The sequence below is a fragment of the Apostichopus japonicus genome, chromosome 9, assembly GCF_037975245.1.
Source record: "Apostichopus japonicus isolate 1M-3 chromosome 9, ASM3797524v1, whole genome shotgun sequence".
Taxonomy (NCBI): Eukaryota; Metazoa; Echinodermata; class Holothuroidea; order Aspidochirotida; family Stichopodidae; genus Apostichopus; species Apostichopus japonicus.
The window spans coordinates 19,223,962-19,236,899 of NC_092569.1; the positions used below are offsets into that span (position 1 = coordinate 19,223,962).

Here is a 12,938-nt window from a genome sequence, read left to right on the forward strand (position 1 = left end):
CCCACTTACCAATAGGTGTGGAAAAGTTGTTTTCGTGTTAATCATTATCTAAAGAGAAACAAAATAAGGGTCAACTTGAGAAATATTACCTTACCTTCGTACAATTGAACATACTTAGGGTGTTGCTGTTTATGTACACTTATCAGCATGTACCAGAAGAGAGGTAAGTAGCAATAACATCTCATGGAAAAGCATCAACCGTTTTTGCCTTAAACGTCTTTGCTGTTGGGCTCGATGATGTATAATTGTGATAGTGCTTTTTTTTAATTATGATGGGGGAAGTCTGTCCCTTCAAGGATTCTAAAGTTGATTCTCAGCTTTCAATAGTTACTTCAGGGAGTTGCGTTATCTAATAGGGTAGTTTGCTCAGTTTACATTGTATTCCTGGTCTTATAAGAACAGATTTAAGTAAAATATTTGGTGACAAAGTTAACGTTAGCGATGTCCTCTGATTTTATTCTCACCCGTTCGGAGTCTTCGAGTCAAGTCGTGTCTTTTCCCTTTGTCTTTTCCCTTTGTCTTTTTCCCTTTGTCTTTTCCCTTTGTCTGTTTCCCTTTTGCCATAGTACGTTGTTTTATTTCATAAAGTGGTATTTGGAACCAAATGTGATATTGGCAAATTAAGTTAAAGCAGGATTCCTGATTTAGTTCAATGGTAAAGTGAAAGGTAGGTTTCGTCTACATTAGTCTTAATAATGCCAAAAAATAAATAAGTAACTTATAACATCGGTATCTCTAATTTTCATTTCAGTGCCTTCCTTCCTTGTTAATAAATCCACTTGTTGATTTTCTGTTGCCACACAAAATGTATTACCACAATAAATAGCAAACATATAGAACCTCTATAGCAGGGTTTCCCTAACTTTATCCCCGCCCCACGAACCCCTGTGGATGTCAGAGTTGTCCACGAACCCCAACTTTTCGAGACACGATCTGAGTCATTATTATATATACTATAATACCCATAACAGTGCTTCGTAAAATATCAAGTATCACATGCATGGTACAGTACTACTATTGCAACATACGCGTATGGAACACGAAAAGAGCTTGACGATAGGTACGACTTTTGTACATTACTAAATTATACGACATATCAGCTGTTAGCTCAACAAAAAGTACAGAACTCTAGTTTGACTTTCAGAAACGTCTCACGAACCCCCTGGGATGGACTCACGCACCCCTGGGGTTCATGCACCCCAGTTAGGGAATCCCTGCTATAGGTGATGATTATAAAATAATACACTATTGTACAACAGAGTATTCGAGATGAAGACAATTCATATATCGACGTGGATATTTAAATAATTATATTTAAATATATCGGTCACTGTATAGAGCATGGCAAACCAGTATGTGGAGTAATAAGTAATCATATTATCGTTGAGAGAATTGATCTCTGTTCCGAAATGCAGTTTTCTAGATTATAACATTGAATTTGATTTGTTGGAGACTGAACTTGAATCATTAAAGCTGTAATACCATTGGTGCCATTTCAATTGGTATAAATAATAATAAAAATACATCCGTTTAACTATACTGACTTGAATAAACGTTCACATTTGCTAATGCTTTGTAAACTTTCAGAACAATGAAAGCAAAAATATTTGCTGTCAGAGTGAAAATAATGACGCCACATCGGATTCCTTAAAGTTCACATTTGATAACAAGTGTGGTAACTTCATCTAATAAATATCGCGAAAAAAATGAAGAAATGCACACTTTATCAGTAGATAAAGAATAAAATGGTTGTACACATAGTTAAGTGAAAGTTTCTGTAGTTGTGTCGGGAAGTTAGCTTCGGTGTACTGTTTGTGTGTCTTCTTATTAAAAGTTATAGATCTCATATGTAGACTGTGTACATTTGATAAAATGTGTGGTAACTTCATCATATAAATATCTCGAAAAATGTAGAAATGCACACATTTTCAGTAAATAATGAATAAAATGTTTGTACACATAGTTAAGTGAAAGTTTTTGTAGTTGTCTCGGGAAATTACCTTCGGTGTACTGTTTGTGTGTTTTCTTATTAAAATGTTTATCAAAGCTAGTAATCCTAAAGAAAAAGAAAGAAAATATCAGAACAAAGTAAGAAAGAAAAACAAAATTTACAAAACAAAATTGATAATAATATCAATCACGCGGTACTTGGAAGTTAGATAACTCTTTAGCTTATACTTAAATGAAGCACATGATTTCAAACGTCTAATGCCAGTTGGGAGATTATTCCATATTTTATAACAGTAATTGTTTAGCAGAAACTTTCCATGTTTAGAGCGGTGTCTAGTGACAGAGAATAGTACATTTGTTCTCGTGACGTTCGGGATATCTGATCCAAATCTTGGGTGTTCAAAATTTTGAAAGACAGGAGGCAGTGCATTGTTAACGTACTAAAGTACAAAAGTACACATTTTGAAAATATGAGCATCGTTGAAAATAAATTTTTGTTGAAAATATATTTTCGTTGAATATATATATACATATATATATATATATATATATATATATATATATATATATATATATATATATATATATATATATATATATATATATAAATTTGGTATATCAGTTTATTCGTGAGAGACCATGTTGGAGATTGATACACTTTATTTTGTCCTCTTCCTGCCAATTCTCTTTCAGTTCCGACTACCTGTCCTCCTCAACATATTACTGCTTGACGTTCTGTAATAATGACACCACATTCTGATTGGTCACGTCACAGGTTACCTTGTTTTGTGAAGAATACTTTTTGTAGAAAACTCACCCAGGAAAGAACCATGGGCACGAGAAAAAAAAAAAAAACAACCGAACGACTAATCCGCTCTCAACACAGTCCCCTTGCATCGAGACTGTGACTGTGTGATCATCGTCAGGTGTGTGTCACGATTCCTCTGGAAGGGGAACAGATGCTACACATACTCTTAGCCAAAAGGCCGAGAATTAGCGATCCTTGCATTGTAAAGGATACTATAGAATGAATGACTATAAAGAATATAAATATATCTCTCCTCGATTTCCCGCCAATTAAAACGGTACAGGAAACGTTGTACTTTATACTGTGGTTAACATCTTGAGTTTTGTGGATAATTTGGAGTGGTTATATGAAATGGCTGCTCGCATGGCGTCATATTTTTCGGTAACTCACTAAGCTCATACAGACATTCTGCATGTGACGTCATCATCTGTGTATTAGATGCATGTATGTATGCTACTTACCTATAGGCATATCAAAAGAGAGTAAAGAGACTACAAACGTAGTCATGGTAATTTTTGCAACATGAAGAATTAATTGCAAGAAACTATGCTACTATGCTAAACTATGCTAAAACTATCCCCCATCTCCCCCGCCCCGACACAGTTTTGATGCGATCGTATTTGAGCAGTTGCGCGAATCTCTCAACGCCCTATCCGTGTTCGCAAACACCCCGACTTTCACATATGACATAATTCATCCTATAACATCCATGACGGCTTAAGGAAAGGATTAGTTGCGCTGTTCGTGACCATTATCTCATTTTTTCAATCCATAAAACAATATCAAGACTAGAACAACTGTATTTGTACACAAATACATTTCATTAAAGTGCGTCGAAGGTGAAAGTTAGTTGTCGATATTCATTTGAGGGGTCTTTGAAGTTATTTCGGCCACGAAGAAGCCAGCACGGCGATTAGTCCCTTACAAAATGACCATAGCTATAGGCTGTATTGCGTAATGTTTACAAACAGTACTCTAGCCAGCATGCGTCTGCAATATAAACGAAGAAATGATGACTAAAACCACCACAGATTAACCGGACAAGTTGGACAACCAGGTAATAATAATAAAGCTGTCAGCTACGGATCACGCCTCTTTCGAACGTGACAGAGAATACACAGAGTCTTGGACACTGATTGGTCGAAGTGAACAACATTATTAATGTTAGTGTAACCTTGCTGTTAGATGGCGACATTTTACGAAAGTTAACACAGAAGGCCTAATGCCCTATTAATCTAAGAAAAGGGAATGTACATGTCTACTCTATATCATTGCACAAGTTTTAGACACCTCCATCGATCCCGGAAAACACACACACAGCTTGCTACCGTTGGTAGTTAGACCATAGAGTACAGTCAGTACTTGCAGCTGCGCTCATTATACCCACAGCACAGTACAGCGATGGACATCTCATGTCAAGCTAAAGATAACAAGGTATCACGTTTCATTACTGTACTGTCTGCATTTTGTAGCGACAAGAGAAAAAATTCACTTGCAAGCAACGGATAGTTAACTTTTTTTACAGTGCGGCACGCGGTTTGGGGCGAGTCTTCAATGCCTTTAAGTAGGTACCACATCATGTCATCATGTTTCCTGAAGATATGAATATTTAAATTAAATAAGTCATGATTAACTCGCGAATGCATCTGGCACTTATATGATTGAAGAAATGAAAAAAAACACTACAATGTATTGCCGGTCCAACGTTACACAACGAATTTATATGTGTAAAAAGTAAGTTGGCCTGACGTTTCGATCCTAGCAGGATCTCTTTCAAAGGCTAAATGACAAGTAACAGTTACAGAAGGGACAATATTTCGACAATTTTATCTAATTTATATATTTCATTTCATTTATTTTTCCATTTCCTCACAATGTTTATATAATAATATGACGGTGAAGACAATACCATGAAAAGAAAATAATAAGTAATAAAACATATGAAAGAAAAAAAAATGGAAATTAAGGAGAGAAAATGGTGGAAGGGCTTGGAAGCCGTAGCTTGTACAAGAAGCCCACCAAATATAAAGATAACAAGTATAAAGGATACGGGCATGATAATAAAGCCCCTCACCAAGAAGACCTATACACCCCCCCCCACCCCTAAACTAAACAAAAAAGGCAATGTGATAATGTGGGAAATAGCCTACTAAAAGTCTGAGACAAATGTAGAGCTATAGATGTTGATACTTGGATAAAAGATGATTTTTCAACTTGAAAGAAAATGAATTAAGGTACTTAATATTTCCTAATGTATGGTTTAAGCTATCCCAGAAATTAACACCATAACAGACGATGGAACGTTAAAAGACATCGGTATTTATGGGCGATGAAAATATTATTATTAATATTATTATTAATATTATTAATATTAGATAAATTACTCATAAACATGTTGTGCATGTGTTGTGCAACGAAGAAATGTTTTACATTTTGGTTTCAGTGACAACTTTAAATAGTGTCCTTAATAAACCAACTATTATCTTTTTCATGAAATAAAGAAAAACAACAAGAAGAAAAGCAAGAGTTAGATAGACATCAATCATGTTCTTCTCAATAAATCCCATCTGAGAGATTCTGGCCTTTCGAAGTTTGTTTCCACCGTGCCTCAAGACATACTCAATCCAAAATGCCGCCCTCTCTTTTGCAGGACTAGGGTTATGGCGGTATACAGCTGATAGGTGCTGGGCTCTTTCTCTGTATCTGAAAGTAAATACACAGGACAGAATTAGAACTGCATTGACCTGCAAATACGCAGTTTAGTTTAGTTTTAGTTTAGAAGAAAAAAAGGGATCAAGAGGGATACTCAAGTCCTCATCAAGGAGCCTACAGGAGAAAGAAGAAAAAAAACTGAAGACACAAACACTCAGACCTGATTACAATGCTTGTGCTTGTCCAAAGCATTCTTAAACCCATTCACCCTACTTGCAAGTACAACTTTCTCAGGCAAACCGTTCCAATCATTCACAACCCTATTAGAAAAAAGTTATGCCGAATATTAATCTTACTTTTTGACTTTTGGAGTTTAAGACAATGACCTCTGGTACAACTACTATTAGCAAACATGAAAAAGTCGGTAAAGGATAAATTATCAAAACCATACACTATCTTGATAACCTGAATCAAGTCCCAACGTAACCTCCTAAGCTCCAGTGTGATGAGATTCAATATTCAGTATTGTAGGGCGCGTCTAGTGCTTGCAGTATTAGGCAGAACTTTTCGGTTGTTAATGGTGTTACTTTATGGGCGGACAACACGCCAGAGAGTATATAGTCATATTGTAGGTACCTACAAAGTGAGAGCGCTCGTGAGCGCCGTGACAGGTTCAGAATAAGTTGGCTACGCAGCTAGACTCTGAAGCTGTAAATGTAAAGAGACTATATGAAACTTATAAGTTTCAGTCATGTATAGGTATCGTTCACTTGGCCAGTATAATGCCAATATTGTAGCGCGCACGCGCACCACCATCAATAATAAATGCGACTTCATATGGTATATTACATGAGAATCTCTGTTAGCAAAAGGAAATCCATACATCTGTTTAACAAAGCTGATATTAATTTTGAAGAAGCGTAATAAAATTCGTCTCACTGCATACAACATTACTAAAATGGCTGTCTGCATTATGCAGGATGTGGAATGGTATCGTCTACATATCATAGTGTGTCGGGAAGTTCACGAAAGGTTGTCTACATGATCGCAAATGTTTGACATTTTAACGATTTCGTACAAGCAGTCTTGTAAGACGTCGACTGACTCCTCTACTACTTCTTACACAACACTACGAATGGTTGCTTGACCTTTTCGATTACATACAAGTACGGTACTGTGTCGGGATGTTGACCTATTCGTCTAGATGTCAAGCAATATGTTTCATGATGTTGACCTGATAGTCCGCATATCAAGTCATGTTTCGGGATGTTGACCTATTCGTCTACATATCAGGTAATTTGTCTCATGATGTTGACCGTCAGTTTGTCCATGCACATTAATTACCAGGAATTTGTCGGAGTTTGACCTATTCTTTTACTGACCGTATGAAGTCATTTTACCGTATATTCACCTATATATATTCGTCTACATATCAAGTGTATATTCATGATATTGACCTATTTGCTGAGTTTTTTCCCCGTTCCCCATTACCATGTAAATGTCGGTGTTTTGTCCTACTCTATGACATATCAAGTATAAATTATCGCGTGAATAATGTCTCTATTTGTCGAGATGCCCATCTACATCACCCGGAAAGATGTGTGTTGTTCTCTATAGTTTCCAAACATATCAAGTAATATTTCCGTCATTATATCAACCTGTTGATCTACATATCAAGTCATTTTTGTCCCGATGTTGCTATGTTCGTCTACCGTAAAATATCGAACATTTTTGTTTCCGGACGCTGACCAACCCATCAGAATATCTATCTATCTATATAGATGTGGATGTCAATCCCCAGTCATAAGAAACGCGGAGCGCCTCATTGGCACAGGCCTATACCGACCCTTCACTCACTCTACCAGGAGCGACCATTAATACGTGCTGAAAATATATTGAATGATGATTACCACCCAGCAACTGATTATTTCAAGTTCCTGCCTTCAGGCAAAAGAATGCATACTTTTAAGGGATTTACTGACAGTTTTTATCCTTCTGCTGGGAAGATATTTAATGCGCACCAATACCGTTGAACAATTTTATACTTTGTAGACTTGATATTGGATATGAGGGCAATTATATATTTTTGTCAGCTTTAATATTGTGCAGGTACATTTTATATTTTGTTCATCTTTATATTTTATAGGAACATTTTCATATCTATGTAAAGGCTATTGTTATACGTCTTTTATGTTGTTTACAATGTTTAATGTTTTTAGCTCTTGTTATCAACCAATTTCCATTGCATTTTTATATGATCGGCTGAATAGATATCTATATATCGATCGATCTATCTATTTCCAACCGTACTGGCTGCATGAAAGATTAACCACTTACCTGGGATTATTTATGACTTCTGTTATTGTTTGATACAAGGACTCGTCCGTCATTTGATTATGATCTAGTGTCAGCCCCATGCCACTGGAGGAAATTCTATACGATACATCGAATTGATCGGCGTAGATAGGTACCGCGATTATTGGCAAACCGCAATACAAGGCTTCAAAGGCGCCATTATTACCGCCATGGAATAACACAGCTCGAGTTTTCGGATTTGCTGGGAAATAAATAAACAGAAGATTAAAAAAAAAATGAAGTTAACACATTCAAATATACGCAATCAGTGTTTGCCATCATTGTCTACATGTCATTGGTGCCTGTTTTCTTTTTTCATCTGTGGATGTGGTTCTTTTATTTTGGAATAGATACCCCGCGCCTTTTTGAAACTTGCATGATGCCCATTTGAAAAAAAGCTGAAAATTTGCCGCATATCGTATGAATTAAAATGTTTGAACATATCATAAACGATACAACTTATTATAAAAAATATATATAAATGCCCACCTGACAATTTGTTTAACATTTTAGTATAACCATCTGAGACAGTATTTATTTACAGATTAATTGATTTATTGTTAAAAGAGTTAATATGTATAACCAAAGAATAAATGGTTGAATTTAAGGGTCATGAACTCATGGAGATCATATTAATCAAACAAAAGCTCTTTTTTTATCTATCATAATTTAGTTCTGATGTCTGTTAATGCCACAATACAGTGCATGGGAGATTAAAGTTTGTCTGATAGTTTCAGGGACGGTGGCACCGTCCGCGGGGGGGGGGGGGGGGGGCACAAGTGGCCATTTTTGGGAATAACAAGTGCTCTAAAACCGAACACACTAAGTCTACCGTTGCAATACCTTTGTACAGTAATTATGAGAGTGCCATCATTTGGATGAAAGGAAAACAGTCAAATTTTAGATTGTGTAGGTCGGAATATTCATTTTGAATCTTGGCTTGTCCGCCATATCATATCACATGTCCCATTGACGAGCCTCGTATATTCCCCCACCCCACCCCACACCACCCCACCCTCCTCTATACTGCCATCTCCCGAATCGTCGCATAGCTTTAATAAATTGAAAACAAATCGTCGCTAAACTGCTTTCGAGTGTGATTTCGAATGAATTCAATAAAGAGGTTCTGTACATCGTCAACTTGACTTACCAAAGAGAGCTTTCTGTGGTATCCACGGCTTGATTATAATATTGTTAGCCGTTATTGTTGGACGAGGAGACGTTTCTTTCCAAACGACTGTTTGTGGGAGCCTAGCAAATGCCGCAGCCATCTTGTCGGTTTTCTCCTGTGATACTGCCTGGACAACTGTTCCCATGGTAACAACGAGTATCCCATGCTCACCAGACTCATTTATAATTCGTTGATATTCCTGCAGAGACGGAAAATGCAAAACAAAATGACCCTTTTGGAAAAGAAATATTCGTTGGAATAAATATAATTTTAATTGTGATAGTATACCATATATTAGCTACGTGATACATTTGTTTGTGTGTGTGTGGGTGTTTGCGTCTGTGTGTATGGCAGCCAAAATTTAGCTACAAACGTAATTTTCCCAAAAGAGGTACGGTACATCATGGAAAAGTTATACTCGCACGCTTCGCACATGGGCAACATTTTAACTTATGTTCCTTATACACCGCTATCACTGTAATAATTTCCGTATTTAACAGTACCTATCTCTCGGGCCCACCGTTCTCGAGAAAGTCTGAATCAACCACTGATTAAAATCAATACAATTACAACGATTTATGACATCGTTCAACACTGGTTTGTGAAATGAATTACTTGTGACGTCCGACAGACAATTGTCTACAATCTATTCAAGCACAACCAATCCACTTTGTAGGGCTTTAGTTAGAGGATAAACATTTATGAGTTGTCACATCCGACCACCTTATTATTACAATGAAGCTTTAATTGTACGAATCTAAGCGACAGGGAATGCATACCATGAACAAAAGAGTGAAATACATCCTTCAAAAGACAAGATCATTTTCTATGGATAATTGCTTCCGGCGATGTGGGTAATTGCGTAAACCGTTGTAGAAAACCATCCTAACAGGCGGCTGTTCATTACTTTACGACAGCCACAATTCACATTGATCTCACAATAATTATAGTATATCCTATTGTACTTTTGTTGACACAGAAGCAACATTTCATTCTGAACTAATTGATTTGGTTAGGAAAGTTTTGAAGCCCAAGCCCCCCCCCCCCGCCCCCCCCCAAGAAAAAAAACTACATGAGAAGCATTTTATACTCAAATCAATCAAATTTATCATATTTGTCCATAAATAAATAAGACGTCACGTATTAACGTCTCAGTTCTATCTTTTAGGCCTACCTGGTCGAGAGTGTTCGTATCTTCTATACTTAGCCCTCCGACCAGACACGTGGCTGGTAAGTACGGCCTCGTTATGTCGGTAGAAAAGTCGACATTGGCCAACCATACGTCGGCTTGTCCGAATGACGTAATCGGGCCAACTCGTACTTCCTCAGAGTATTCCGCTGTACCACTGGCTACATGACTCTCAACCAAGACATGGTAAAACATGTAACCAACCGCAGCTCCGACACAATTCCGAGTTCTCCAAGCGAATGAAGTTAAATCAACCGTTACGACCTCTAGAAGTATATTCGGCAAAGTCACACAATCCGACGGTGCATTAAACCAGATATTCGACGTGGAAATATCGGCTGACGTCGTTAGAACTCCATAAGGTATCTTTAATGTACGCATCAGAGAATGATACCAAACGAATGATCCTTCGAATAAGACAAAATCAAATTGTGTCGTCGCGATTTCGTCAGACATACGAGTATCGGTCAAGAGATCCACCGTTAGATTGCTGTACATTTCAGCCACGAATAGTATTACTCTATATGGCATCATAAACATTTCAAGCGATTCCCATTTGGTTATCGTCTTGTCCGATGCTTGGAAAAAGTCAACGTCCTCTTTCTGGAAATGAGTGAATATAAAGGAAAAGGTGTCTAAATGCTCCTTCACGGTAATGTCATCTTGATGTACTCTCGGTACCAGGAAAGTGATATTGTGGCCGCGATCATATAACTGTAAGGCAATATCTACAGCATCGTTGTAATGGCTTGTTCCTGGTTTGTCAAACACCATCAAAATCTTGGCAGGTCTTGCACCTCCGATATTGTTTAAAATAAAAACAAAGAACAGAAAATGCAAAGACACCATAGTGAAATTAGTCGAAGATCCCCTTATATGTACAACACTGCGTACGGTTAGTGACAGTATAGTATCGCGAAATCCTCTATAAATAAATCAGTTCAACATTTACTAGTAATGTAAAGCCGATTCAATTCGGTATATCCTTGCATTCAGAGCCCCAAAAATCATTGAAACTTAAACTGCTTGACAGTGAAAAATAACCAACTTAACAATCCTATCCATATAGCGAGGCTGCCACGTGAAGATCTTCAAGTTGGTTACCCAAGTGAATCTATTTACAACTCATTATAGAAATTTACTAAAAATGCCCGGATGTAGTGGTTAAGTCGTCCCTCATCTGTGCAATCTACACGTCGTAATAATGCTCACTCGAGCCTCTTGGACGGGGTCATTCGGAGACATCGTTTACTCGTTATCGACGTAAGCAATTGCATGGTATACCAGTAACATATCCAAATAAAATCAACCTGTTAGCAAAGTGCTTATCCACTAGAGAGCCTGTGTAAGAGAATGTGTAAAAGTAAGTTGGCCTGACGTTTCGATGATAGCAGGATCTTCTTCAGAGGCTTAATGACATGTAACAGTAACAGAAGGGACAAATACACAGATTACAGACAGGTTAATGAGCATGGTGACCCGCACAAAGAGATAGATGTAAGGGGATTAGTAGACTAGGGATGGAGAGAAGAAAGAAAGAAACCAGTATATCTTTCAGAATTCTTCTTTTCAGATCTTCTTTTTCATTCTGACTACAGTCTTTTATAATCTTCGTGTATTTTTATGTGGACATTGCAGTCTTCATCACTGTCGAGATTATAAAACTCATGATTGGTTTTAATTAACCTCCCGCACCTTTAGAGACTATACTGGCTGATACCACAGAGAGAGAGAGAGAGAGAGAGGGGGGAGCGCAAAAATCGATAATTCCATTATAAAACTGGGCAGGCGCGAAGCCATGAATTTGCCGAGGGAGGGGCGAACCTGTAAACAAACTATCAGAGCCGTAGATTCTGCATTGAAAACTATCTAAGCGTAGCGCCACCATATGTTGGCGCTACGCGTACAATAACATTTTTGGCTGAAAATGCCTCCCAGGTCGCTGGATATGCCGCAATTCCCAGGCCTTGTAAGTTGCATCTAAGCTTGAAATAACTAGCGATATCATAAAAACATACAAAAAAAATATGCACAAGGGGGCGGTCTCCCCCTTCGCCCGCCCCCCCCCCCTCCCCTGGCTACGCGCCTGAAATTGGGTAGTCAGATTTGTTATATTTATGTTTTGGACACTTAATTGTAGGAAGGGATTATACTAGGGAAATATCAAGTTTTAAATCTTTGACCTTTGTTATCCCATTGAAGATTGCTCGAAAACGGCCCTTAGCCTATATATCTGCATACCCTCCTGAAAGTTACCGGTCAAGAAACCGCCGGGAATAACGCATTGTCTCTCTTCAAGTGGGATTTAAGACCTCTTGAAATATAATTATACCTATTCTATGGCTGTCATCTGTATCCCGTGATAACAGGGTATAACGTCAGTATTCAAACATGCTGATAGCCCTTGTACGTTGTACTTAAAACTGAATAAAACTAAATCATATATCATTACTATAAATACACTAGTGATGATGTATGTATGTGTGTATGTGTGCGTGGGTGTATGTATGTATGCATATTAGATCCTCCTGCAAGCAGGAACTCGCGAAGAAGCCTCGTTGGCTTATCAAAGCCGCAAGCTGACCGAAGTCAGTCTCTTACATTCATATTTAACGTCCATGATTATGAATTGTTAATGATATATGATATATGATTATGATATGTATCAACGACTGCAATTGCTAGAAATCATTTGACCTCAGCTAATATATATAAGTTCATATTTATTCATATTAATTTCATCCGATTTGGCAGAAATTAATGGGCGGGTTAATTAAATCTGGTGGTGGTTTGGGTGGTTGATAAACTTCGAG

The 12,938-nt window shown here is 37.5% G+C and overlaps 1 protein-coding gene across 1 annotated transcript; it reads right to left on the minus strand.

The window, feature by feature from the left end:
* Positions 1-4,616: 4,616 nt before the first annotated feature.
* Positions 4,617-11,528, minus strand: LOC139974136 (UDP-glucuronosyltransferase 1-2-like). The gene is made up of 4 exons (XM_071981072.1): positions 10,111-11,528; positions 8,916-9,135; positions 7,748-7,967; positions 4,617-5,461 (listed from the first exon to the last, which is right to left on the minus strand). Exons 1-4 carry the CDS (start codon positions 10,972-10,974, stop codon positions 5,185-5,187), a joined length of 1,581 nt encoding a protein of 526 aa, XP_071837173.1. The 5' UTR covers positions 10,975-11,528; the 3' UTR covers positions 4,617-5,184.
* Between the last annotated feature and the right edge of the window lie 1,410 nt (positions 11,529-12,938).